General features: G+C 47.7%; 2 protein-coding genes across 2 annotated transcripts; one reads left to right on the forward strand and one right to left on the reverse strand.

Annotated features, from left to right (window-relative positions):
- Nucleotides 1-1,362: 1,362 nt before the first annotated feature.
- LOC149329416 (TNF receptor-associated factor 6-like) lies at nt 1,363-27,452 on the reverse strand. Its single transcript, XM_089560262.1, has 2 exons — nt 27,052-27,452; nt 1,363-2,101 (listed from the first exon to the last, which is right to left on the reverse strand). Exons 1-2 carry the CDS (start codon nt 27,334-27,336, stop codon nt 1,634-1,636), a joined length of 753 nt encoding a protein of 250 aa, XP_089416388.1. The 5' UTR covers nt 27,337-27,452; the 3' UTR covers nt 1,363-1,633.
- Nucleotides 20,270-25,259, forward strand: LOC149329417 (uncharacterized). The gene is made up of 2 exons (XM_089561199.1): nt 20,270-21,191; nt 25,201-25,259. The coding sequence occupies exons 1-2, from the start codon at nt 20,270-20,272 to the stop codon at nt 25,257-25,259; spliced, it is 981 nt and encodes a 326-aa protein (XP_089417325.1).

Here is a 27,452-nt window from a genome sequence, read left to right on the forward strand (position 1 = left end):
GTACCAGATGGCTGCTAGCCCATGGCTGGCGCCGACCTCATTGGCCCGCTCGATTGCCCGTACTTGAATCATGGGGTCCGAGCTGACCAACACGACCTCCCACCACTCGGGAGAAGGGAGCTGTATCAACTCCTCTCCCTTTGTTCTAGCCCTTTTTCCTGGAATGTACAATTGTCCCTTCGTGCACTTATTGTTACCTTAACTATGAAAAAATTGGCAGTTCGGAATAATGTTATGCGACAATGTGTTACGGAAACGCATTCTTCATCCTGATCGGCGAAATAATTTGTCCACCAGTGTCTGTCTGTTCTTCGTGACAGTTAAATATAGAGGTCACATCGATGGAACGATAAGTGATAAAGAAGTTAAAGATTAGATAAGCTTACGGCAAGATAAATCGGAGCAGCTCGAGGGGGGTTGTGTACCGATGGAGTAATGTTTATATTACGTAATACACTCGCTGCATAGTGCAAAAATAGGGCAGGCACACTTACCGTGCTTCAAATGTGGTTCAGTGTAACACGTAAACTCCGATTTTCAGAACAAATGCCACACAAGGAATTTTCAAATTTCATCGTGGCCAATTAATAGAAGGCGACTTCGTAATTTGGGAACCCTATATTTTCATTTGCATAATATGTACATATACTCAGACGTAGGCTAAAGTTAAGATATTTAAAAAAAATTTTCTCCTGCAGTGCAGATATGACTAAATGAAGTGAATTAACAAAGTAATGAAAATGCCTGTATCGGCATTTGAGCAGAAAACTTCCCGCCGACCTCTGAGCACCTGAGAAAAGAACAGCAGAAAATACAAGAATCCAATTGAAAATACAGGTAATGTAAACAAGCATACATGAAGTAAATAAAAACTTCGCACTCAGTTTCAACGATTTATTTAGACGTGTCAAAACAGCTACCTATCTGTAATGGGCTGCAAGTGTATGACTGGGCGATATATATCATCTCTTATTCGATACGAGAGGTTTCTCACGCAAGCACCTCATATTTCATCATAAGCCGTTCATCTTGAATGTAACCTTGACTCTCTAGGTCGCTCAACAAAAAGGCCTGCTTTCTAGCCTGTCTGTCGATTTCTTGCGATGGAACTGGTTTTGAAAAATGTTTAGTCTCGCTCCAATCGGGCTTAAAGGTTGCCGCGCTCTCTTCACCCGACACCGGATGTATGACGCTCAGCTTTACAGTATGCATGAAGGGCCATTGAAGAACATCATCGATCACACCTTTGCGCAGACGAACCGGAATATGCAGTGACACAGAGTCGCCATTTTTCTTAAGGTTCACGCCGGGATCCATGCAGTAGCCACGAAGGTATACGCGACCACACTTAAAATTCTCAAAGCCGTTATTCAGCACAGTTGTTTTCTTGGTGCTCACACGTGTGATGCTGAAATGGCTAATTCCAGTGTTGATTGAAATTTGCGCTTGCACCTCTTCAAAAACTTCTGAGAGCTTTCTGGTGGTTTTTTTTCAATTCCGTTTGCAGCGCTTCAATTTTAAGAACATTTTCTTCAACCTTGTCATAGTTTTTTCTCAAAGCACTTTTTACACCTTGTCTTAAGCTGGCCGTTAAAGAGCTTACTTTTCGAGTGATTTCGTCCAGCTTAGAGTTCTACACGTTCAAGCACTCTTTCACTTCCTCTTTCACAGCGCGGCTGATGTCAGCCGCATTTCGCGCGAGGCTGTCGCGGCTATGGCCTGCAGCTTCTACGAACATATTCTCCAGTGCATCTCTGAGTGTGCTGACGCTGTGGCTTATCTCGTTTAGTGTCTCGCTCTGTGCCTTGTTCTCCGCCACGACGATCTGTAACTTGGCTTTCATTTGAGATGCACCCTGACAAAACAATGTTTCCAATGTTCTCGATGATGATGCTTCCTTCGGTTGACCCTCGGACGTGCCTGTGAGGATGAATTCGCTGCAGTCCGATCTGAGGTGCACGCAGACGTTGCCGCAAAGAATCATCGCCGAACAACGCGTGCAGGTCGCGGAGTGATGTTTGCATTCCTTCTGAATGTGGTTGGGGAGCTCCGATGCAGCCATCACAGCTTCGCAGCCAAAGTCTTCGTTCCAACATCGGACCTGCATGGTTAAAATGTTTTAATGCACTAGCAATGTATGGCTATGTAGGCGGTTTCGGCGTAGGCTAGATAATCTCGGTGCTATAACGGAGTAACTATTTCGTATATCAGAAAAAAAATGGTATCGTTGGATAGAGCATCGAAAGGGGATGAGAAAGTCACAAAATGGTTAAGGTGGGTTAATTAGGTAACTAATCAGAGCCAAAACTGTTAAAGAAGTGGGCAGGGGAGAAGAAAAAGGGGCGCTAAATTTGAAAACGATGAAAGTGTGCCACCACGGGACCGGAAGTGTGGGCGCAGCAACGCGTGGCGCCAAATTTAAAAATGAAGTGTGGCCCGAAGTTTGAAAACTCAGAGGGGCAATTGATAGAACTTTCGCAGTTCATACAAGTCACTTTGAAAAAAATAAAAAAGAAGTAGCCCCCCTCCTTGACTTGTACAAATTGCGTGTTTCAGGAATAAACCCTATTTGCGAGTCAGCGCTTGTCTGCGTCGTTCCCTTTCCGTCGCTCGTGCTCGTTTTGCGCTATTTTTTCATCATGAATATTATCCAACTTGCCTAACTTTCGACCTTGCTTAACGTTCTTAATCAAAGCTAGCCATGGCTAATATTGGCTGCTTGGTGCATTACTTCAAAATGAATGAACTCTACTTTTGTAGATTTTTTAAACTCATTGGACGAACACCCGTTACTGTTTCTACATGATAAATTTTCCCTCGCGTTACCACGTGCACGCAATCCTTGTTAGCTCTGTTGATACAGCGACAGGCTCGAACCGGACGGGGTCCTGGAATCGATCTCCGAACCATGCAAGCATTTGTTTTCATAAACACTTATAGTTGAAATATTTTTATTTGCTTTTATGTGTTCCAGTATAGCTGCGCTTGGGTGAGCAACAGTGAGATTTCACTACGTTGTCTGTCGAATATATCACGCATTTATTTTAATCAAGTACAAGCAATGTACACAAATACAGTACTGCTCCCTGCGATGTGTTTCTGACGGAGCCGCAGCATCAGCATTATGAGATACACTGGGCCCCTCAACGTAATAGCAACATGAATATTTTTTTCATCTTTCCGACGTTTTAAAAGTTGGGAGTTGATATGTTAATCATGTGGTCACGCCCCCAGCATAACAGTAGTCATATACCTGCTTGTTCACTTTCTTTCCGTTAAAAAACTGCATCACCATCATCATCATTTGCCTGACTATGCGCACTGCGGTGCAAAGGCCTCTCCCATGTTTCTCCAATTAACGCTGTCATTCGTCAATTGCGGCCACTGTATCCCCGCAGACTTCTTAATCTCATCCACCCACCGAATATTCTGTCGCCCCCTGTTACGCTTGGCTTCTCTCGGAATCCACTCCGTTACCATGAAGGACCAGCGGTTATCTTGCCTTCGCATTGCAGCAAAGGCAAGACGCGATTGGACCAAAATAATCTCCGATTCGCTAACGGCATTGCCTCCCTAAGTGGCTGAGCGGCCTGAATGGCAAACCATGGTCGAGAAGCTACACGGTCAAGGAAGAACGGCGGTTTAAGAAAAATAAGCGAGAAAAGTTCTTAAAATGTGGCGAAAACCACAGAAAGAAGCAAATGTTTACATTATGGATTTAAATTAACCGAAAAAAAATTCATGATACTTTTTATGGCACTTTGACAGGTGATAGGTCTCACGTTAGGAACCATGAAGAATGCCGAATGGGTCAGGGAGAAACGCAAGTTCATAATATCGCATTGAAGAAAACACACATAACCTGGCAAACCATTACTGAAAACTCTCTAAAAGCATTTCAAATGGAGATGCGAGGAATTAGTTGGGCATTCTGGGTTTTTTGCTCAAAAGACACGACACAAAAGAAACGTGGTAGACAGGACAAGCGCTTGCTAAAAACTCAGGTGTTTATTGACAGAACATTTCCTTAAATACAGCAGCTGCTCTTATCAAAAAAGAAGAGGGAAAGAAGAGACTTCGCATACATGTGTACATATCAGATAAGCACAGATCCCATCATCGCACGAGTGAATGCATGCTTCGATCTCTAATTCTGCGCAACTTAACTGATTTCTTTTTTTGAGAGCAAAATTGAAGGTTTGCTGACACACGAGTTACCCGATCTTTCTATCTCATTAGCCTCAATTATCTCTCTTCCAAGTTGAGTCTTGCACCGGCCCAGTACTGACGTTTTTTCGAGCGCGGGAGTGCAGTTGCGGCAATTCCGAATATGGTCTATCATTTTGCTACCTGACTTGTTCCTGACATCTCTTGCGTGCTCCCTTATCCTTTCATTAAGGCACTGTGAGGACTCTGTGAGATTATTGCAGGTCTTATTTTCAACAAACACCAAAGTACAAACAATAAACGAGGCGGCTTTTAACGGAAAGGAAACCAATTACAATATGAGCGAGAAGAAAGGAAAGGAACAAGAGAACAACGCAACGATACACGGGAAAAACACACGGGGGAACAGAACAAAGTGCTTATGATAAATGCAGGAAAAAGAGTCAAAGAGGAAAGTTCACACTACTTGTCTTATTCGAGCAACGAGCGGGGAGGACTGGCTGGGTGTCGGGCAGTCAAGGAGTCTCTTGGCGTTCCAACGTCGATGAAACGCTACCGCAGCGTCAGCGTTCGTGGGCTCCCGGCACGGTTCCCAGGTCTGGTATCCCGGAAAAAGGTCACGTAGGCGCCAGAGGCGGCCTGTGTGGAGCAGCTGACGGATGGACGGAGAAGAGTGGCGCCTGGGCCTGGTGGTTGAGGCTCTCGACGATGGATGTCCAGGTCTGGTGGCCCGGACGTCTGCGGCTAAGGCCCAAGCCCGGAACTCGGGGAGCCAGCAGAACTCGTCCACGTCCGTCGCCCACCGCGCTCTTCTCTTCTCTGCCACGTAATCCTGTTCGACCTGTCCCGGCGTACCCCTCAGCACGCGCTCCTCGTGCTTTGTCTTCTCCTCACGAACGCCGCTGGGTGGCGCTATCTCCTTACAGAAGGCCCCCTCTTCGGAAGTTTTTTCCAAGGGAAAGAACTCAACTTCAGGAGAGCGACACCAGACGCGTTCGACGATCGCAACACAGAACACCGCACCACAGCGCGCACACTACACACCACACACAATACGACGGTCGTCAATGTTCGAAGCGTTCACAGACCTTCGCACACACAGCACAGAGAGCACATGGAAAGTCAACGTAAAGCGTCCATAGAGGGCGAAGAAACACGGAAAGCATAAAAAGTAGATAGCCGACACTCAAAAACAAACATGAACAAACAAAAACAATTCCAACAAGAACAGGTGTGGGCTACATTCTTCCGTATTCCATTGTTCACATCGAACCACTTCACCGTCGCGAGAACTTTTTCGGCTAGTACTTCCGTTTTCCTTTGTGAAACCGTTTTCTCCAAACCGACCTCGGTTTCCACCATGATTTTACATGTCCCCGTCCTACGATGTTATTCACTCTGTTCTCCCTTGCCTTCGACACAGTCTGCTGACACATATCACACGATCTGACATAACTCTTAATGTCAGCCTGTACACCGGGCCAGTAAAACTCAGTGAGCACCCTAGCTATTGTTTGCCGTATTCCATGATGGCCGGATAATGCACTCTTATGTGCCAACTTAAGAACTTGCGTGCGTAAGCCCTTCGGTACCACCGCTTGCTCAACGACTTGGCCGGGACACACTTGGTACGACCGGAAAAGAACACCGTCATCTGTATCAAAGGAGTGGGCGGTCTGTCCCTTGCCATGAAATATTTGCCTCAACTTCCTGCGACACACCTCTAAGGTCGGGTCTTCTTCCTGTTTGAGGCGAAACTCCGGCCGTGACAAGTGGAGTGTGTTCAGAGTGGGGCTTTTACTACTCTCTGAAACCTTTGCTGTCACCATAAGGGAAGGAACATCGACCGCACCCGTCATGGCAAGGGAAACTGCCTGATCAGTGAGAACTGGCGGGTCAACCGGGAATGGAGGTTTAGCCCCGGGGACATTGCCTATTATAATGTCGTATAAGGGTGTAGACAAGCAGCGCGCGATGGCCTTACCCGAGAAGTATGGAGAAGAAATCACCACCTCCGCTTCCGGAACTTCTACACGGGTCCCATTGGCCAAGAATAATGTAGCCTTTTTCCCTGTTAGTGCCGCTGGCGGTACAAGAGACTCACGCACAACAATACCGGTGCTGCCCGTATCCCGTAATACCGAACCATGCTGGCCGAACACCTCACCGTGCGCCACGGGCATAGCAGTTTCCACCGGGTTGGAAGGACAGACCATCTCCCCCAACTGGCCCTTTACGCGCGTTACCACTGCAGTGCTATCGGGATGTGAATATCGAGGTGTCATGCAACAGGAGGACTCCTCACGGTCTCCTGGCCTCTTAGCTTTGCACGACTGGGCATCATGTCCTACCTCGCGGCACCAGGTGCAATACGATTGCTTCGGCTTCGTCCGACAATCCGCCGCCTTGTGCCCAGTCTTCTCGCAAAGAAAACACCGCAGGCGAGATTGTGAACCTGAAACCTCGTCCTTGGCTTTATTCATCGTATGCTCCCCCTGTTCTTTGAAGAACAACAAGTTATTTTGCCGCTGTGCTTCAAGAAAATGATCGGCAGCTTCCGCCAGCTTGGCAACTGTCTTGCCCTCCCGCTCACGTAAGAAAAGGGCTAAACGAGAATGACAGTTGTTCAGAAATTGTTCGCTCACGACCATCTCGCGAACCACCTCAAAAGTGCGGCCTTCACCCCGCATCTCGACCCAACGGTCAAAGAAGCTAAACAACCTGGCAGCATATTGCGAGGCCGTTTCTCCATCCTGGGGCTTGCTCTGGCGAAACTTCTCTCGGTAACCTTCCGCGGTGAACCTGAACCTCTGAAGCAAGGCAAGCTTCGCTTTGTCGTAATCCACGGAATCCTCAGGCGAGAGCCGACCGAAGACCCTAAGTGCTTCGCCACCAAGGCACAAGCTCAACGCCGTTGCCCACTTTTCTTTTGGCCAACCCTGCCCCGTGGCCACATGCTCAAATCTCTTTAAGTAGGCATCGAGGTCATCCCGCGCTTCATTGAACTGTGGTATGAGGCTGTGCGGGTTAATGGAGCTGGTCGATGAGACGCTACGCTCTCCACGGTCACTCGGAGGATTTGCGCCACCCTCCATGAGCCTTATTTGTAGCTGCAAGTTCCGCGCCTCTAACTCCAAGCGTTCCTTCGCAGCCTCTCGCTCAGCCTCTACATTCCGTGCCTCTAATTCCAAGCGTTCCTTCGCAGCCTCACGCTCAGCCTCTAAATTCCGTGCCTCTAATTTCAATTTCTGCTTCGCAGCTTCACGCTCAGTGGCTCTCTCTTCCCGTGCCTTACGAAGCTCGTCCTCCACCCACACTCGTAACTCCGCGCCGCACAAGCCCATGCGCTCGCCTAAAGTAACCAAATCTGAAGCGCTCATATTGTTCCTAAATTAACACGACAGGCAAATAAATAAAAACCGACCTCGTCCTGTCGTAGTGGACGCCAAATTTGTGAGGACTCTGTGAGATTATTGCAGGTCTTATTTTCAACAAACACCAAAGTACAAACAATAAACGAGGCGGCTTTTAACGGAAAGGAAACCAATTACAATATGAGCGAGAAGAAAGGAAAGGAACAAGAGAACAACGCAACGATACACGGGAAAAACACACGGGGGAACAGAACAAAGTGCTTATGATAAATGCAGGAAAAAGAGTCAAAGAGGAAAGTTCACACTACTTGTCTTATTCGAGCAACGAGCGGGGAGGACTGGCTGGGTGTCGGGCAGTCAAGGAGTCTCTTGGCGTTCCAACGTCGATGAAACGCTACCGCAGCGTCAGCGTTCGTGGGCTCCCGGCACGGTTCCCAGGTCTGGTATCCCGGAAAAAGGTCACGTAGGCGCCAGAGGCGGCCTGTGTGGAGCAGCTGACGGATGGACGGAGAAGAGTGGCGCCTGGGCCTGGTGGTTGAGGCTCTCGACGATGGATGTCCAGGTCTGGTGGCCCGGACGTCTGCGGCTAAGGCCCAAGCCCGGAACTCGGGGAGCCAGCAGAACTCGTCCACGTCCGTCGCCCACCGCGCTCTTCTCTTCTCTGCCACGTAATCCTGTTCGACCTGTCCCGGCGTACCCCTCAGCACGCGCTCCTCGTGCTTTGTCTTCTCCTCACGAACGCCGCTGGGTGGCGCTATCTCCTTACAGGCACCTCCCAGTTTGGCCAATATACTGCTTACCACAGGCCAGAGGTATCGAGTACACAACACTCTTTTTACAGGCCACGAATCGCTGCTGGTGCCGCTTCGAACAAGCGACGGCCGCATCCTCCGCATTCACTCTCTTGCAAATCGTGGAGAGTTTTTCTGGAGCGTTAAAAACCCCTCTAACACCAGCCCTAGGACCGATCTTCTTAATAATATGCGAGATTCCGTGAATGTACGGAATAACCACGACTTTCTTCCGGTCAATTTGATCGGGTATGCTGGCTGGTTTCTTCAGCAGGTTCTCGGCAGTTGATGCCAGCAAGGCCGGCTGGCAGCCTGCGCTCGAAAGGCGCTGCAACTGGATTTCAAAGCTGCGTCCTACCAAATGAAGGCAGGACTTGCTCAGAGCGTTGGAAAGGCACGATTTCACAATGCCTCGTTTTACGGCTTTGGAGTGTGCCGAGCTGAAGGGAAGCAGGGGCTTGTTGACTCTGGGCTCAAAGGCCAAACATACGTGTTCACTTGAAAAATGAAGCCATATATCTAAAAACCTGATGAAATTATCTTCCGGTAACTCGTGCGTCAATTCTAATGGTGCTAGGCACTCTGCAAACGTCGTTAGATGCTTGTGTACACTAGTCGAAAAAGATTCTTTGTCAAAATTCACGAACACAATGAAATCATCAACAAATCTAAAAACCTTTAAAACGTTTGTATCGCGGAGGCAGTCATGCAGCATCTTGTCACGTGTCGCTAAAAAGATGTCACTAAGACATGGTGCTAGGCACGATCCAATGCATACTCCTTGTTTCTGAATGAATGTCATATCTTTCCACTGCGCATACGTGGAAGTCAGGTACATTGTTAACAGTTCGACGAAGTTGTCAGCCGATAAACCTGCATTATTCTGAAAGGCTGTTGAACCATGGCTGTCAATACAATCGCGGACATTTTTTAAGAGACAATCGTGAGGTATGGAATAATACAAGTCCTTTATATCTACTGGCAGGGCTGACAAGCGTTTGCTGTTGTTTGATTTTAAAAACTCAATTATTTCGTCCGAATATTTTACCCTAAAGGGATCGTTAATTTTTAAAACACTCAACTTCTCCTGCAAAAACCTGGCTACAGCTTGCTGCCAGGACCCCTTTTTCGAAACAATCACTCGGAAAGGGCACGCATCCTTGTGTGTCTTGCCACTGAAGAACATGTTCAAGGATAACTTCTCAGCTTTCTCTACAGAGTGCACTAGCCCATCCAGCTTTAACGTCTCGATGAACTTCATTGCTTTTGTCTTAACTTTCGCGAGTGAGAGCTTTTTACACTCTTTGAAATTTGTATCGATCGCTTCTGAAGCCTTCTGAAGATACATCGTTTTTTCCATGACACAGAAGCCTCCCTCCTTATCGGACGGTACGATATTCAAGGCATTATCCTTGAGGTACCGAATGGTCTTTTCAACAGGTAGTGTCCTAGTTGACGACGTGTGTCGTTGGAGGAAGTCGACGCCTTCGGAGACACACCTCTCGGCTTCAGGCCCTTAACGTCGTGAAACTTGCCTGACCATTTCCAGTAGTTCAGCTGGAGACTTCCGAGGTTCGGTGGCGAACTTTGGTCCGAGTCTGAGTACCTGCTGGGTCTGTTCCAGAAGTGAAACGTTCCCCAACGTGTGGACGTTGTTCCCGTTTCCAGCGTTCACTTTTGATACGCACCGTCGAAGGAAGGGAAGTGTTCGTTGCCACAAAAAATTCTGTAGTACTGTTTATCACCACGCAGAATTGGCGCCATTGCGATGAAGCACTAGAAGGCTGTGTGCACTCTTGTAGCCGAATCCACAGAATTTCTTTGTACAGACGGCACTGCCTCTGGTACTCCGAGCGCAATATTTTGCACTCTCCTTTCGTGCCCGGGCGAAGGTGTGCAGCCGCCAAACAGCGATGTAACTTCGCCAGGAAGCACCTTTTTTCGGATACAGAACCCAAGTTCTCTGGACTTGCAAGCCACATGGGCAATTGCGCTCGGAGTACCAGAGGCAGTGCCGTCTGTACAAAAAAATTCTGTGGATTCGGCTACAAGAGTGCACGCAGCCTTCCAGTGCTTCATCGCAATGGCGCCAATTCTGCGTGGTGATGAACAGTACTACAGAATTCCTGTGGCAACGAACACTTCCCTTCCTTCGACGGTGCTTATCAAAAGTGAACGCTGGACCTGGGAACAACGTCCACACGTTGGGGAACGTGTCACTTCCGTAACAGACCCAGCAGGTACTCAGCCTCGGACCAAAGTTCGCCACCGAACCTCGGAGGTCTCCAGCTGAACTACTGGAAATGGCCAGGCAAGTTTCACGACGTTCAGGGCCTGAAGCCGAGAGGTGTGTCTCCGCAGGCGTTGACTTCCTCCAACGACACAGGTCGTCAACTAGGACACTACCTGTTGAAAAGACCATTCCGTACCTCAGGGATAATGCCTTGAATATCGTACCGGCCGGTAAGGAGGGAGGCTTCTGTGTCCTGGAAAAAAACGATGTATCTTCAGAAGGCTTCAGAAGCGATCGATACAAATTTCAAAGAGTGTAAAAAGCTTTCACTCGCGAAAGTTAAGACAAAGGCAATGAAGTTTATCGAGACGTTAAAGCTGGATGGGCTTGTGCACTCTGTAGAGAAAGCTGAGAAGTTATCCTTGAACATGTTCTTCAGTGGCAAGACACACAAGGATGCGCGCCCTTTCCGAGTGATTGTTTCGGAAAAGGGGTCCTGGCAGCAAGCCGTAGCCAGGTTTCTGCAGTAGAAGTTGAGTGTTTTAGAAATTAACGATCCCTTTAGGGTAAAAAATTCGGACGAAATAATTGAGTTTTTAAAATCAAACAACAGAAAACGCATGTCAGCCCTGTCAGTAGATATAAAGGACTTGTATTATTCCATACCTCCCGATTGTCTCTTAAAAAATGTGCGCGATTATATTGACAGCCATGGTGCAACAGCCTTTCAGAATAATGCAGGTTTATCGGTTGAGAACTTCGTCGAACTGTTAACAATGTACCTGACTTCCACGTATGTGCAGTGGAAAGACATGACATTCATTCAGAAACAAGGAGTATGCATTGGATGGTGCCTAGCACCATGTCTTAGTGACATCTTTTTAGCGACACGTGACAAGATGCTGCATGTCTGCCTTCGCGATACTAACATTTTAATGGTTTTTAGATTTGTTGATGATTTCATTGTGTTCGTGGATTGTGACAAAGAATCTTTTTCGGCTAGTGTACATGAGCATCTAACGACGTTTGCAGAGTGCCTGGCACCATTTGAATTGACGCACGAGTTACCGGAAGATAATTTCATCAAGTTTTTAGATATAGGGTTTCATTTTTGAAGTGAACACGTATGTTGGGCCTTTGAGCCCAGAGTCAACAAGCCCCTGCTTCCCTTCAGCTCGGCACACTCCAAAGCCGTAAAACGAGGCATTGTGAAATCGTGCCTTTCCAACGCTCTGAGCAAGTCCTGCCTGCATTTGGTAGGACGCAGCTTTGACATACAGTTGCAGCGCCTTTCGAGCGCAGGCTGCCAGCCGGCCTTGCTGGCATCAAATGCCGAGAACCTGCTGAAGAAACCAGCCAGCATACCCGATCAAATTGACCGGAAGAAAGTGGTGGTTATTCCGTACATTCACGGAATCTCGCATAACATTAAGAAGATCGGTGCTAGGGCTGGTGTTAGAGTGGTTTTTAACGCTCCAGAAAAACTCTCCAGGATTTGCAAGAGAGTGAATGCGGAGGATGCGGCCGTCGCTTGTTCGAAGCGGCACCAGCAGCGATTCGTGGCCTGTAAAAAGAGCGTTGTGTAATCGATACCTCCGGCCTGTGGTAAGCAGTATATTGGCCAAACTGGGAGGTGCCTTAATGAAAGGCTGAGGGAGCACGCAAGAGATGTCAGGAACAAGTCAGGTAGCAAAATGATAGACCATATTCGGAACTGCCGCAACTGCACTCCCGCGTTCGAAAAAACGTCAGTACTGCGCCGGTGCAAGACTCAACTTGGAAGAGAGATAATTGAGGCTAATGAGATAGAAGGATCGGGTAACTCGTGTCTCAGCAATCCTTCAATTTTGGTCTAAAAAAAATAAATCAGTTATCTTGCGCATAATTAGAGCTCGAAGCATGCATTCACTCGTGCGATGATGGGATCTGTGCTGATCTGATATGTATACATGTATGCGAAGTCTCTTCTTTCCCTCTTCTTGTTTGATAAGAGCAGCTGCTGTATTTAAGCAAATGTTTCGTCAATAAACACCTGAGTTGTTAGTAAGCGCTTGTCCTGTCTACCTCGTTTCTTTTGTGTCGTGTCTTTTGCGCAAAAAAACCAGAATGCTTAGGCAACAACTAGCCTGCAAAAACATACTCGCAAATTAGTTGGGATTCAATTTATTCACAGACTACACCATGGAGCGCCTATGATATTTTCATTACTAGGTTTGTATAGGTATATAAGAAGTACTTCGTGTTTAAAGGGAGGAAAATGAATAAAAATATCCGAAAACCTTGGGTAAACAAAAAGCTTTTAGGAAAACTCAGAAAACGAGACCGCATGTATGGGAAATTCTCAAAAACTCGAGACCCACAACATCTTAAATTCTTTAAGTCCTTCAGAAACAAATTAACTAAAGAATTAAGACAAGCAAGAAACGCGTATTACGTTCGGGAGTTCATGTCTTGCACTGGGAGAAGTGGTAAACTCTGGAAAAAAATAAACGCCCTTACGGGGCGAAAACGAAAGGAAGACCCACCAAGAGGAATTTTATTAAACGGACGCCTAGTGAAAGACCAAGAATTAGCTGATGCGTTTAACCAATACTTTACAGTGAAAGACTCAGTCTGAAATCCAAGCTTCGCCAATGATATCCCAGAGCCGAGAAATAGCGCTTCAGTTTTTTTCGCGCCAACTGATGTCGCTGAGGTGTGTTCCGTTTACTTAAGCTTTAAAAATTCGCGTAGCTGCGACGTGGATGACCTGCAAATGTACCCTATTAAGTATGCAGTGCATGAAATCGCTCCCATTTTGGTGTACATTTACAACTTGTGCATGTCTTGTACTGTTTTTCCCGACAGAATGAAAACTGCAAGAGTAACAGCCATTTTTAAGAAAGTAAGCAAACAAGGGAAGGGGAATGAGGGGCTCGTTATAAATATGACAGAAGCCAACAGCCACAGAAACCAAGGGGCACAGGGGACTTTTTTATTATTATTTTTTTTTAATTTATTAATTTATTTGTGGTGTTGATAAATTTAGAATATTACTGAATATGTTATCGCTTAATGCTAATTGATTAGAAAAGCAGAAGAAAAAACAACCACATGCCGCCGGTGGGATCCGAACCCACGACCTCCGTCCGGTGCTCTACCTCTGAGCTACGGCGACGGCTGTCAAATCTTCTGCTTTCGGGGGTATTTATGTTTACAAGTAACCTAAACTTGAGAGTGTTCATCAGCGCCACCCACGTTCACAAGCGGCGGACGTGGAACGTCCTGTGTTACCGCAGGTGTGACGTAGAACGTCATCGAACGAAGAGGGTGGAAGCTGCGTGAGAACCCTCTTATGCTTCCTATGGCGTCAAGGCTGCCGGAACCGAGGCCCTCGTTTATTCAAGATGCTTAACCAACTAGCCCGCCAAAACGTGTTAGTGCCCTATTAAGTATGCAGTGAATGAAATCGCTCCCATTTTGGTGTACATTCACAACTTGTGCATGTCTTGTGGTGTTTTTCCTGGCAGAATGAAAACTGCAAGAGTAACAGCCATTTTTTTGGAAAGGTGACAGGCAGAACATAAAAAAACTACCGCCCAATATCGATCCTCTAATTTTTTCAAAGCGACTAGAGAAAATCATCCTCAACATCAAAATCATCAAAATCATCCAGAGAAAATCAAAATCATTTGGTAGCAAACATCAGCGCATAACTGAAGCACAGTATGGCTATAAAAAAAAATAAGTCAACAGAACTGGCACTTTTAGCTCAGAAAGAGTACGTATTAAAAAACTTAGGAAATAAATTGCTTACTGTTGGTATATTTGTTGATTACACGCAGGCTTTTAACAACGTCATTCACAGTATCCTGCTCAGTAAACTAGAATGGTATGGTATCAGGGGCACAGCTCTTGCGTTACTGCCCTCTTATGTACAAGGCAGGCACCAATTTGTCTCACTAAATGAAGTCAGGTCGCAAACCAGGGAAATAATTTCAGGTGTACCACAGGGAAGTATTCTCGGACCGTTACTCTTCAATCTTTATATTAATGACTTCGTATGCATTTACAAAGAAGCAAAATTTGTAATGTATGCTGATGACACTTGTATTCTTCTATCGTCTTCTAGTTACAAAGATTGAATTAGAAGGGCAAATGACCTTCTTGAAAGGCTTTCTGTTTGGTCGAAAAACAACTGTCTGCAGGTAAACTGCCACAAAACCAAAGCAATAATTTTTTGTACCCGGGGTAGAGAAATCCCAGAGGACCATAGTATAACGTACGAGTCTGTGCATATTGAGGTCGTGAATAGATTTAAAATTCTCGGTGTAACCATCTCGAACCACTTACTATGGAACGACCGCACAGATTTAGTCTTGAAGAAGCTCAGCACTGCAGTTGGTACGTCAAATCACCATGGATATGCATTTGCTACTTCTGTTAAACTACTACTCTATAATGCGCTGTTTGCCTCACACACTAGTTATGGCTTTTTGGTATGGGGTACAACGACTTAATCAAATCTTAATAATATTTTCACCATGCAGAAAAGGGCTTTACGCATTTTTGCCAATGCATCCTACACTGAACATAGTGACCCTCTCTTCCAGAGATATAACGTAAAAAAAAATCGAGATATTTACACATATCGACTCGTGCGTGAATTCTATTATGGTATAAAGAAACTTAATTCTATATTACTTGACATCGCTAATTTGCGTTTAAACGTGCCCGCTTACAGTACGCGTCACTCTGAAAAGTGGGAGGTTAAAACACACCGGACTATTTATAGTAAACAAATGCTTGAGAACAATTAACCGCGCCTATTAAATTCCCTTAATGAAAATGGCATCAGTATCGAAAAAATGAGCCCCTCAAATTTTAAGACTTTCTGGAGTTCATGTGGTTTTGACCGATTATGTAGTGTGTTGTAAGAGTTCATTTTCATCTTATCTTCAATGTATATCTGGGTGATTGTTTTTCCGGGACAGGTGGCCTGTATACGTTATGTTTTTTTATATTGTGTTTCTCCACGCTGCCACATGTAAAGGGGGCCGAGGGCCTCTCAAGCTGCACTGTCACAGCTTTTCCTTCGGCCTCCTCCATTTTCTAAAAATGGGCATCAATAAAAGAAAGAAAGGAAGGAAGGAAGGAAGGAAGAAAGAAAGAAAGAAAGAAAGAAAGAAAGAAAGAAAGAAAGAAGGAAAGGAAGAAAGAGAGAAAGAAAGAAAGAAATGAGGAAATAAAGAAAGAAAGAAAGGAAGAAAGGAAGAAAGAAAGAAAGGAAGAAAGAAGGAAAGAAGGAAAGAAGGAAAGAAAGAAAGGAAGAAAGAAAGAAAGGAAGAAAGCAGGAAGGAAAGAAAGAAGGAAAGAAAGAAAGAAGGAAAGAAAGAAAGAAAGAAAGAAAGAAAGAAAGAAAGAAAGAAAGAAAGAAAGAAAGAAAGAAAGAAAGAAAGAAAGAAAGAAAGAAAGAAAGAAAGAAAGAAAGAAAGAAAGAAAGAACAAAAACCTATTATGGGTTTAAAGGGTTTAACACCCCAAAGCCACTCAGCTTATTAGGGATGCCGTAGTAGAAGGCTCCAGATAATTTTAACCAGCAGGAGTTTTTTAACGTGCTGCAATGACATCGCCCAGTGCACAGGGTTCTCGCATTCGGCCTCCATCAAAATGCGATAGCCGCCGCCAAAATCGCACCCGCGTCTTCAGGGTAAGCAGCGAAGCGCTAACCATTGGGCCACCGCGGCGGCTAAGGTCACGAAAAGGGTTTTGGCTGAGCTTGTAATACGAAGGAAAAGTAACCGAAGGTACTTTAGAAGATAACGCAGTGAATTCCACGAAAGGAGAAGCGTGACTCAGGAGGTTGGATGAGGCTAGGAAGACTGAGGTGATAAGGTTAACGAAGATGGCCCAGGACAGGGTTGATTGGGGAGATCTTGGAAAAAACGTAGCAGCACGAAAAAACGGGGACGAAATAGACACAAGTACGACAGGACGTATGCAGCATACGTTCCGTCGTATTTGTGTCTACCTCGTCCCCGTTTTTTCGTGCTGCTAAGTTTTTTTTCAAGATGGATAAATACCAACTGTCCCAAACTTCGGTGCTTTTGATTGGAGAGATATGGGAGGGTCCTCTGTCCTGCAGCGGTGGTAGTTAACTGCCGATGATGACGATCATGATTAAGTTAGAGAAATGTCAGTGATATACGAGGGGGTACCCAAAAGAAACCGGACTTAATTTTGTTTGAACTTATTTGTTCACATTTTAAGCACGGACCTTCAATCTCCTTCAAAGTACTCCCCACTTGCAATGATACGCTTGTCAAATCTTTCATTCCATTTTTCGAAACATTGTTTAAATTCATCTTTTCTGATGCTTGACAGTGCCTCCGTCGTTTTTTTCTTCACCTCAGCAACATCAGCGAAACGCTTTCCATTCACCTATTTTTTCATTCTAGGAAACAAAGAAAGTAGCACGGGGCAAGGTCGGGAGAGTATGAGGGTTGAGGAATAGGGGTCATGCCATTTTTGGTCCAGAATTGTCGTAGAGACCGGGCTGTGTGAGCAGGGGCATTGCCATGATGGAAGAACCAGTCACCCGACCGCCACAAATCTGGCCGCTTCCACCGCACACTATTGCCCAATCTTTTCAAAACGTCCAAGTAGAAAGCCTGGCTAACTGTCTGACTCTGCGGAACAAATTCTCAATGGACGACTCCTCTCACGTCGAAAAAACAAATCAGCATTGTTTTGAGGTTTGGTTTCAACTGACGAGCTTTCTTGAGGCGAGGTGAATTTGAAGTTTTCCATTGGCGCGATTGTTGCTTTGATTCAGGATTCGATTCAGGAACACTTGAGTTGTCCCCATAGCATCGTCCTTGTACGTCTGTCTTAATATTTCAAGAGTTTCCATTCAACTTTTTCTGACCAAAAATCAGAATTTCACCGGCGCACGCTGTTCACGAAAATCAGCCATTGCAAAAACGACATTCACACAAAACAGTCGTCACTCTAAAACTCTGCCTAAACTAGTCTGACCGCCTTCAACGACGGCACTCGGCTTACTGACTCTGGAATGTTCGTTCTATGCGCTCCTAGTGGCAAAACGCGGTACCACAGAAGCTTTGCCGACCAAAAAATTTAGTCCGGTTTCTTTTGGGTACCCCCTCGTATATAGGGCATCACAGCAAACTTTAGCTAGGGGTTAAAACTACGCCGTGGCACTCTAAGACGCTGCGACCAAATGCATGTTGCTGCTATTGTACGGATCAACTGGCACTATTTTGTGTACGTTACCTTACTTCATAATTAGTCGAGATTAATTAACGAACTTCGGAAGCAACGAGGACAGACGAAAAATTCCAATGTGAAAGTTGTAGAACGGCCCGCAAAACGTCCGATTGTAAACAACCTTTTCATCTATTACGTATTAGTTTTTTTCGCTCACTGCAGATGTTGGCAGAGTACCATCCCCCCCCCCCCCCCCCACACCAAAAAAAGAAAAGATACCACGTATGCTGCTGGTTTTCCAGTGTGCCAGGAAGAATGTGCAGGGGATGCACAGAATATCCGCTACCTTCTTATGGCGCTCCCGATGGGAACCCATGCGTCGTGACAACCTATTTCTTTCGCTAGAGTCTGATGGAATGGCTTTCTTCACTGATTCGCATATCAGCTTTTTTCGCGTGTTTTCTATTTCAAATAGGCAAACTACCGATTTTAGAAGTTTCCTAGTCCTCATTTCTCTTTCCTATTCGCGCCAACTGCACACTCGTGAGGGGCCTTTGTGGACATTCTTTAACGAAGTTGCTGGCGCCTTCAATTGCCTCATTGGGCGCTTTCCTTTAGTCTGCGTCTATAGCCTATGCTGAAGGCACATGATTCAGGCGCTTACATAATATTTGTTTCCTATACTGTTTTATCGGCACCCTTTTCTGGAGTTCCTTGACACCAGTGTCAGAAAATGTGCTAAACGAAAGCGCATTTCTTCTGCTGAAAAAACGTTTTTTAAACCGCACTCATTACAGCTGCCTGCCAAGACATGGCTTCTTGCTAAGGAGATATTTGTGCCATGGACGGTGAACTGTCGCCTGTGCAATGCGCCAGAGGCCACTTACCATTATTTACTCCTTCAGGAACATATTACAGTGAACATTTCAGAAGGACAATCAAAATCACCCTCTACAGTGTCCACTTTTTGCCAGATGACAAGAACTGTTTGGTGCCATATGATCTATGTTTGTTGTGGGATTATATTTAGTATCTGGAAGAGCAGTATGATAGACCGCACGCAGAGCCATCGCGGTCATCGAAATGTTCGTTCTGTGGGCAGTGCGCTTTGGTGCGGTGAGTATATGCTGCCCCGGAATAGCAGCCTAGCTGGCTCCTCTCTCTAGATTCATGTGTGTGCCTTCCAGACTTCTGATGTTTGGGATGGTCAGGGCGTGCAGGGGTAAGGTGGGCCCTTAGTACACAGCCTGGTGTTTTGGTACACAGGCATGCTCAGATTTTTCCTTTCGGAAGTATTTACATCCAATACAGAAATGGAAAGGTTACGGGGAGAGCGCCCGTGTCGCAATCGAAGTGTCGTGGGCTACGAATACTACTTTTTTTTTTTTTTTTTTTGGGGGGGGGGGGGGTGGTAGGATTGGATTTGGCGGAAACGAAATTGCACACTGTCTCACACCTCGGTGGACACCCCGACTGCGCTGTAAGGGAAAAGAAGAAGGTTGGAGTGAAAGGAGAAAGAGGTAGAGGTGCCGTAGTGGAGGCCTTGTTGTACCCGGAGAGCGATCTCAACCTGACTTATGGCCCAAAGTGCTTCGCCCAAGGCTACAATAAACAGCTCTCGCGCAGCGGATCCCCTCCTGCCTACGTTTCGTGGCTCAATGGCTTCTGCGCGATCCCGACCGGGACGAGAGACTGAGCAGTGAGCGACGGTCGCACAAGAACATTGTTTACAACGTGCATTCCGGCTGCTCTGCTCCATTTTGTTCGCGCCAAGACCGAGGCGTGACTCCGGGGCCATCTTCCCAGCGGCGGAAAGAACGCGACCGACTCTACGGTCTGTTCCCAGAAGCTCGGATTCAACCTCCGACGAGCCGCGCCGACGAGCCGCGGCTCATAAACAAACCCGCGTCCAGCTGCCCTTCGACCCCATGGGCGGTCCTCCGAACCGTCACCCACGACTACGTAACGTGACGTGAACACACAGGGACAATGTGTGGGGACCTGGTGAACTTTTACTCTACTTATAGAGAGCACCACCATGTATCAGCTCTCTTGTCGACAATCCGCAATATGTAATTTCATGTATAAAGCTCTTCGTCTTCCCGCAACTTCGCATCTCTGTTGACTCGGGCTCGACACCACGCCGGAAGCGTCGATGTCGCTGACCAAGTCCCAGCAACAGTGGATGGCAGCTCGGTGGGATCAGCCGGCGTCAGCTATCCTGGTGTGGTGAGTGCCGCGTGTTTGCTTCTCGATTCGCCAGATTTCTCTAGCGCAGAGAGTCGTTAGTTGAGTTTGGTGCATTTAGATCATTGCTGAAAATTTTCCACAGGCCAAGAATTGGGTGGTCTGTGTACAAAATTTAGCTGAGGGCAAACGGCACAGAGTGCGAAGTCAGAATGGACAAGCTTAAAGTCCAAGACCTTCTTCAAATCTGCCAGGAGCTTGGTATTTCAGTTGGCTCAGCAAAACGCAGAAAGCAAATTTTAGAGCTAATGCAGGCAGAGAAGGTGACTGAGGAAGAAGCCGATGAGGCTTGGAAGACAGTTCTAGACAGGAAAGAACGCGAAGAGAAAAAGGAGCGGCTTGTAGAGCTTGAGCGGAAACCTCAGAGGGAGGAGCTCGACCAAAAAAAGGAAGCCGAACAAAGAGAGCATGAACTGCAGATGAAGAAACTAGAGATAGAAGCTCTTCGAATTTCTACGGGGCGCACTGTTTCTTCAGGTAGACAGTCCAAAATGAAGGACCTTCTGCAGCCTTTTAAAGTGGGCGAGGACATAGCACTTTTTCTCGTCAACTTTGAACGCACATGCGAAAAAGTTGGCTTCGAAAAGGACGAATGGCCACAGAAATTGTTGACCGTACTTTCATGCGAGGCTTCCGAGGTAGTCGCACGCCTTAGCAATGACGATGCACAAGACTACGACAAGGTGAAAGCGGCGCTGTTGCGGAAATACCGTCTGTCGACTGAAGCATTTCGCCAGCGGTTTAGACATGCGAGGAGGGGTACAGAGTCCCACCAAGAATTTGCTTATCAGATTAAAGCTAACCTGAAAGAATGGCTGAAGAGCGCAGGTGCATATGAAGATCACGACAAAGTGGTTGAGTGCATTTGCCTGGAGCAATTCTATCGAGGAATTTCGGAAGACACTAGACTCTGGGTGCAGGACAGAATAACCGAACTAAATCTGGACAAAGCAGCCGAACTGGCTGAAGATTACTACACTCGCAGGAATTTACGCTCGAAATCGGCAAAACAAGATAAAAGCGACAGAGCAGACTACGGTTCGCGCAAGCCCGAAGGAAAGAGATTTCCTCCTTCTAAAAACTTCGAAAGGGAGCCCCCGCAGGTACGTGAGAGGTTAATGGACGTCCAAGATGAGTCGTCCAAGTCAGCAGAATTGTCTGGGTCACGTGGTGAGAGCGCACGCGCGTTTGAGGCGCGAAAGGCAGTGATTTGTTTTAACTGCAAGGAACGAGGCCATTTGGCTAGAAACTGCAAAAAGAAAGTCGTTTTCGCGAGTATTCGGGACTCTGACGAAAACCTGCGGCTTTTGCAGCCGTACATGCAGCAGCTGTTCATAAACGGCAAGAAATGCAGAGTTCTCAGAGATTCTGCGGCCACCATGGATGTGGCTCATCCGCATTGCGTTTCTCCTGAGCATTTTACTGGGGAATGCGCGTGGATCCGGCAGGTGGCAGAACAGCAAAGTGTCTGCCTTCCACTTGCGAAGGTAGTCATCGAAGGCCCTTTCGGAAAATTGTACACGGAGGCGGCAGTTTACGCTAGCCTACCTGACCATTTTCCTTATCTGTTTTCTAACAAATCCGAGCAGATGCTGAAGGAAAGGGGGCAGTCGTTTTCCAGTAACATAGCGTGCATGGCGTTAACCCGTTCGAGGGCACGAGAACTCTCAGGAAAACTGGACTGCGCAAAGCCAGTAGCATCAACAGTAGATGCAACAGATGCGGAACTAAGGAGTATTTCGACAGGCGTTCAGCCTCACGCTTCAGATGCCGAGGGTCAGGCGAGAGAGAGAACTGAGAGCACAGAAGAAGCTGCTGTACTAGCTGAAGAAAACCCGGACGTAGGCTCCGTGCTGACTCCTGCGTCCGACAGTTGGAAACAGCTCGCTAAGCTAGACAAGGCGACGCTTGTTGCCGAGCAGAAAAGTGACGTTTCACTCAGCTCCCTGCTAGAAAGTGCCAAACAAGGCTGCTCCAGAAAGAACATTTCGTTCTATGAAAAAGAGGGTCTAATGTACCGCCGATACTGTGACACTAAAGGACGAGTGTACGACCAATTGTTGGTCCCGCAGAAGTATCGTAAACAGCTTCTCGACATTGCACACAGCAACGCTTGGGCAGGCCACTTAGGCATGCGAAAAACGAAAGCGAGGTTAGTACAGGAGTACTACTGGCCCGGTTGCTGGAAGGAAATCGAGGAATTCGTTCGCTCGTGCGACACGTGCCAAAGAATTGGAAAGTCCACTGACAAGTGGAAGGCGCCCATGAAATTGGTCCCCATAATTACTGAGCCATTCCGTCGGCTCGTTATTGACATCGTAGGGCCGCTGCCTGTATCGGAGTCGGGTTGCCGCTACGTTTTGACCGCGCTATGCGTCGCCACAAAATTCCCGGAAGCAATCCCCCTGAAAGAGCTAAGTTCAACCTGCGTTGTTGATGCCTTATTGGCGATATTCTCGCGCGTCGGATTCCCGTCAGAAATCCAAAGTGACAACGGAAGCGTGTTCACTAGCTGTCTTACGCGACATTCCTAGAACGATGCGGAATTAAGGTCGTCCACAGCTCTGTTCGCCACCCGCAGTCGAACCCGGTTGAGCGAATGCACTCCGTCTTGAAGCGCATTTTAAGGGCTCTTTGTTTCGAGAATTAGCATGACTGGGAAGGTTGCATTCCCGCGGCATTGTTTGCCCTGAGGTCGGCTCTTCACGAGAGCACAGGTTTCAGTCCGGCCGAGCTCGTCTACGGACGTAACTTGAGGGGTCCGCTCCGATTATTGCGAGAATCGTGGGAGGGCCAAGGAGAGGATCCTACCGTCGTTTCCTACGTGTTACAACTGTTGGAACGCCTGGGTAAAACTCGTGAAATGGTTGAAAGCAATATGAAAGCGGCGCAGACGTTTGCTGAGGCGCGCTATGACCAAACAGCTCGAAAGCGAACTTTCAAAGAGGGTGATGAAGTCATGCTGCTGTGCCCCTCGAAAAAGACGAAGCTAGATGTCCAATGGGAAGGGCCAGCCAAAGTGGTGTCCAAGCTTTCAGACACAAATTATGAGGTGAAACTTGGAAGAAAGCATTCCAAAGTGTACCACAGTAACCTCATGAAGCCTTATATTCAGCGAGAGGCGGTGGTAAATTTAGCACTTAACTTGCCAGAAGAGGAAATGGCTGACATTCCTTGTATGACAACTGGAGACACTGCGAGCAGCGTCCTGCTGGCCAAGATTGAGGCAGAACCAAATTTAAATGAAACCCAAAAGCGCGACTTAGGACACGTAGTCCGAGATTTTTCTTTCGTCTTTTCAGACAAACCAGGCAAAACAAACCTGATAGAGCATGACATCGAACTGACGGAGGATAAACCAATCCGTTCGAAGCCGTACCGTGTATCACCGAGGCAAAGGGAAATCATGGAGGCTGAAATTCACCGGATGTGCGACCTGGGTGTGACAATCCCAGCTGAGAGTGACTTCACTTCGCCACTGATTTTAGTTGAAGTCCCAGGCAAAGATCCGAGGCCTTGCATAGATTACCGGCGTTTAAACTCGGTAACAGTCGATCAGACGTACCCTATACCCAATATTGAAGACAGGGTGGAGACAGTGTCCAAGGCCACGTACATTTCAACCTTGGACCTTGTTCGCGGATACTGGCAAGTTCCGCTTACTGAGCGTGCGAGTCGCTATGCAGCTTTTATTTCACCGCTAGGGACATTCCGGCCAGTGATGCTCCTCTTTGGGCTGAAGAATGCTCCTTACGGATTTTCCCGTCTTATGGACCGCGTTCTACACGGACTAGAGAAGTTCGCACTTCCGTACCTCGATGATGTAGCTATCTTTTCCAATACCTGGGAAGATCATCTGGATCACCTGCGGATTGTGTTGGAAAGGTTGATGGAGGCAGGACTCACTGTGAGAGCAGAGAAATGTCACTTGGGCTGCGCGGAAGTCACTTACCTGGGGCATAGTGTTGGGCGGGGTAAACGCCGACCGCCTGAACTCAAAATAGCTGCCGTGGTCGACTATCGCCGCCCGAAGACTAAGACTGAAATGAGGGCATTTCTTGGCCTGACTGGTTATTACCAGCATTACATCCAGCAGTATTCCGAGACGGCAAGTCCCTTGACAGACTCTCTTCGAAAAACTGAGCCCGTAACAATTAAATGGGACACTAAGAAAGAGGCCGCATTCCAGAGTTTAAAGCGAGCGTTGAGTCAAAGGCCAGTTCTCAGGGCTCCAGATTTTTCAAAGCCTTTCACAATTCAATGCGACGCCAGCGACCGAGGCTTGGGAGCTGTGCTTTGTCAGCCAGACTCGAATGGGCAAGAGCGACCCATTCTGTACATAAGTCGCAAGTTGAGCGTCAGAGAAGAGGCATACAGCACATCGGAAAAGGAATGCGCATGCCTCGTTTGGGCCGTGCAAAAGCTTGCATGCTACGTTGCCGGGTCAAAGTTCACGGTGGAGACGGACCACTGCCCCTTAACGTGGCTACAGAGTATGCCATCAAAGAATGGCCGCTTACTGAGGTGGAGCATAGCCCTTCAGCAGCACAACTTTGAAGTGCGTTATAAGAAAGGGAAGCTAAACACCAATGCTGACGGTCTCAGTCGAGCCTTTTAAAATGACTTGAGCCGTTTAGCTACTATGTGTGTAACTGTATAACCGAAACCATTATATCGGATTGACTTTTCCGATTTCATAACACTGCATACTCCATGTAGTCGAAGAAGCGTCCTAATGCATGCCGCTAGTTTTACTGTGCTACAAAGAATGTATACACAAATGTCCGAAGGAGTGCGAAACTTCGAAGGCATCGTAACGAAGCTAGCTTTAGATATGAAACAGCTAGACTCAGAATGGGAATCGTACAGCGCTCCTAGTAAAATGAGCTGTCCCCTTCGCTTGCCTGATGTGTATCCTGATTTATTTTGTACTTTTATTTAGCCACATTGCATAAATCAGACAGTGTCTCATTGGGAAGACACTCTTGTGAAAGTTGTTCTTTGGGCTTGTTAAACTTGACGAGCACTCTGGTTTGTTTTGTAGCGCATTAATTGGAAACATATCGTTTCCTTGAAGATCTGGCGAATCGAGTGGTTTTCGCGGGGTGCTCTCTGCTCTGGGTGTGCTTGGTAATGGCGGTCTTGCTGGGTGCGCCAAGTTTACACACATCCCTGACAGGAAGTGTCGCTGAGTGCGGCGAAGAAGACATCAACAGAAAGCACGAGAGCTTCGACTGAAAGCTGAACCGATCACTCGCTCGAGGCTTCGAGTCAACGTATCGAGTCAGCCGAGCAGCGCAGAACAGCTCGACCTCCTGATGCAGCGTCTGGCGGCGGGGGCTGTTGTACCCGGAGAGCGATCTCAACCTGACTTATGGCCCAAAGTGCTTCGCCCAAGGCTGCAATAAACAGCTCTCGCGCAGCAGATACCCTCCTGCCTACGTTTCGTGGCTCAATGGCTTCTGCGCGATCCCGACCAGGACGAGAGACTGAGCAGTGAGCGACGGTCGCACAAGAACATTGTTTACAACGTGCATTCCGGCTGCTCTGCTCCATTTTGTTCGCGCCACGACCGAGGCGTGACTCCGGGGCCATCTTCCCAGCGGCGGAAAGAACGCGACCGACTCTACGGTCTGTTCCCAGAAGCTCGGATTCAACCTCCGACGAGCCGCGCCGACGAGCCGCGGCTCATAAACAAACCCGCGTCCAGCTGCCCTTCGACCCCATGGGCGGTCCTCCGAACACATGGGCGGTCCTACGAACCCATGGGCGGTCCTCCGAACCCTCACCCACGACTACGTAACGTGACGTGAACACATAGGGACAATGTGTGGGGACCTGGTGAACTTTTACTCTACTTATAGAGAGCACCACCATGTATCAGCTCTCTTGTCGACAACCCGCAATATGTAATTTCATGTATAAAGTTCTTCGTGTTCCCGCAACTTCGCATCTCTGTTGACTCGGGCTCGACACCCCGCCGGAAGCGTCGATGTCGCTGACCAAGTCCCAACAGCCTCCAGAATAATTTCGGCCGCCTGGGGATCATTTACATGCGCTTACATCGCACAGCACACGGGTGACTTTGCTTTACGCCTTGATTAAAACGCGGCCTTCGCAGCCGGGCTCGAAGCCGGCCGATTTAGGTTTCATCGCATTTACTCTTCATTTGATATATAAACGTCTATAACATGTCTGCGAGAAATTCAATCCCGCTAGCAGTAATTTATATCCTTCATCATGCCGGTTCCACCCGTTGACGGAGCGGCGTATATATCTATGTACGGAAAGCAGGAGTATGATCGCACAGTAGTGTTTGAATGACCTGTGCGAGGTCTTGTGGTTGTGACGTCATGAACCGGTGGGTTAGGCTTAAATACTCGGCCACTCCGCCGGTCAATGTCGACACCGGTTTTTCAGCGACGCGGTGCTTTTAACGCTGACGCGTTAACAGCACGATGTGAGAGAGGGGGACGAGGAGGAAAGGCGGGCGGAGCCGCAGTCGCAGCTAGTGCCATGGTGAAACCGTGGACGACAGCAAGCGGTCGGCGACTACAGCAAGCGGTCCATGCTCGTGCCCTCGAGTTAGGTTAGGAGGCACCGAATTACGTTTCCAGCTAGCCCGCGTTGTGGCCACCTAGAAAGTGTACCTCTCCAGCGGATCGCGCAAAGAGCGCGCCCCTCCTCATTTGTACGCTAGCAATGACGTCAGAGCTCTGCAGCGCCCCTAGACGGCTTCAGCGACAAGTAGAAGCTTCTGCTCCTTTGCAAAGGACTTGCGCCGCCTCAAGTTATACTTCGCTCACAAAGCCGACGCCGGGATTCTTCGAAAGGGTACTATTAATGCCGTCGCGTTAATATGGTAATCTTTAGAAACGTAGCTTATCCATATATTATGACCCAAAGCCTTCACAGAGAATGATAAAGAATTGTCAGGAAGACACCGTGACCGCATACGTCCGGCGTTTTTGCAGCAATAACATTGTGTTTAAACGTTCTCCAGGCAGAGATTTTGAAGCACCACGCTCACCTCTCTTTTCAGCATTTCTTCGGCGGGCCATTCTTTCCACCCGACGTCTTCCTCCACGCACTTTTCGCCGTCCAGAGGACAGACTATCAGTCCACTCTCTTCGCTCTGCTGGTAACAAGATCCGCACAGCCCGTGCATGCATGGAAGCCAGGCGCTCGTCCGGTAGACCAGACCGCAGGCGCTGCATATCCTGTTCCTTGGAACTGGTCTCACGAAATGTAGGGGCCTCCAGTCCAGGTCGGCACCGAAGCCGACCAGTGTGCAGGGCGTGCTTGTAGGAGGCATACCGGCACACGTGCGCTTACAACTGAGCAATGGAGGGACTGCGGGGCCGCTCCGACGCCTGCCGTCTTTTTGTCAGGTAGCCATGGTTACAATCACTTCCTTTCCTGCGGCGCGCC

The sequence above is a fragment of the Amblyomma mixtum genome, chromosome 9 (genome assembly GCF_055824585.1).
Source record: "Amblyomma mixtum isolate Tamu chromosome 9, ASM5582458v1, whole genome shotgun sequence".
NCBI classification, from domain to species: domain Eukaryota; kingdom Metazoa; phylum Arthropoda; class Arachnida; order Ixodida; family Ixodidae; genus Amblyomma; species Amblyomma mixtum.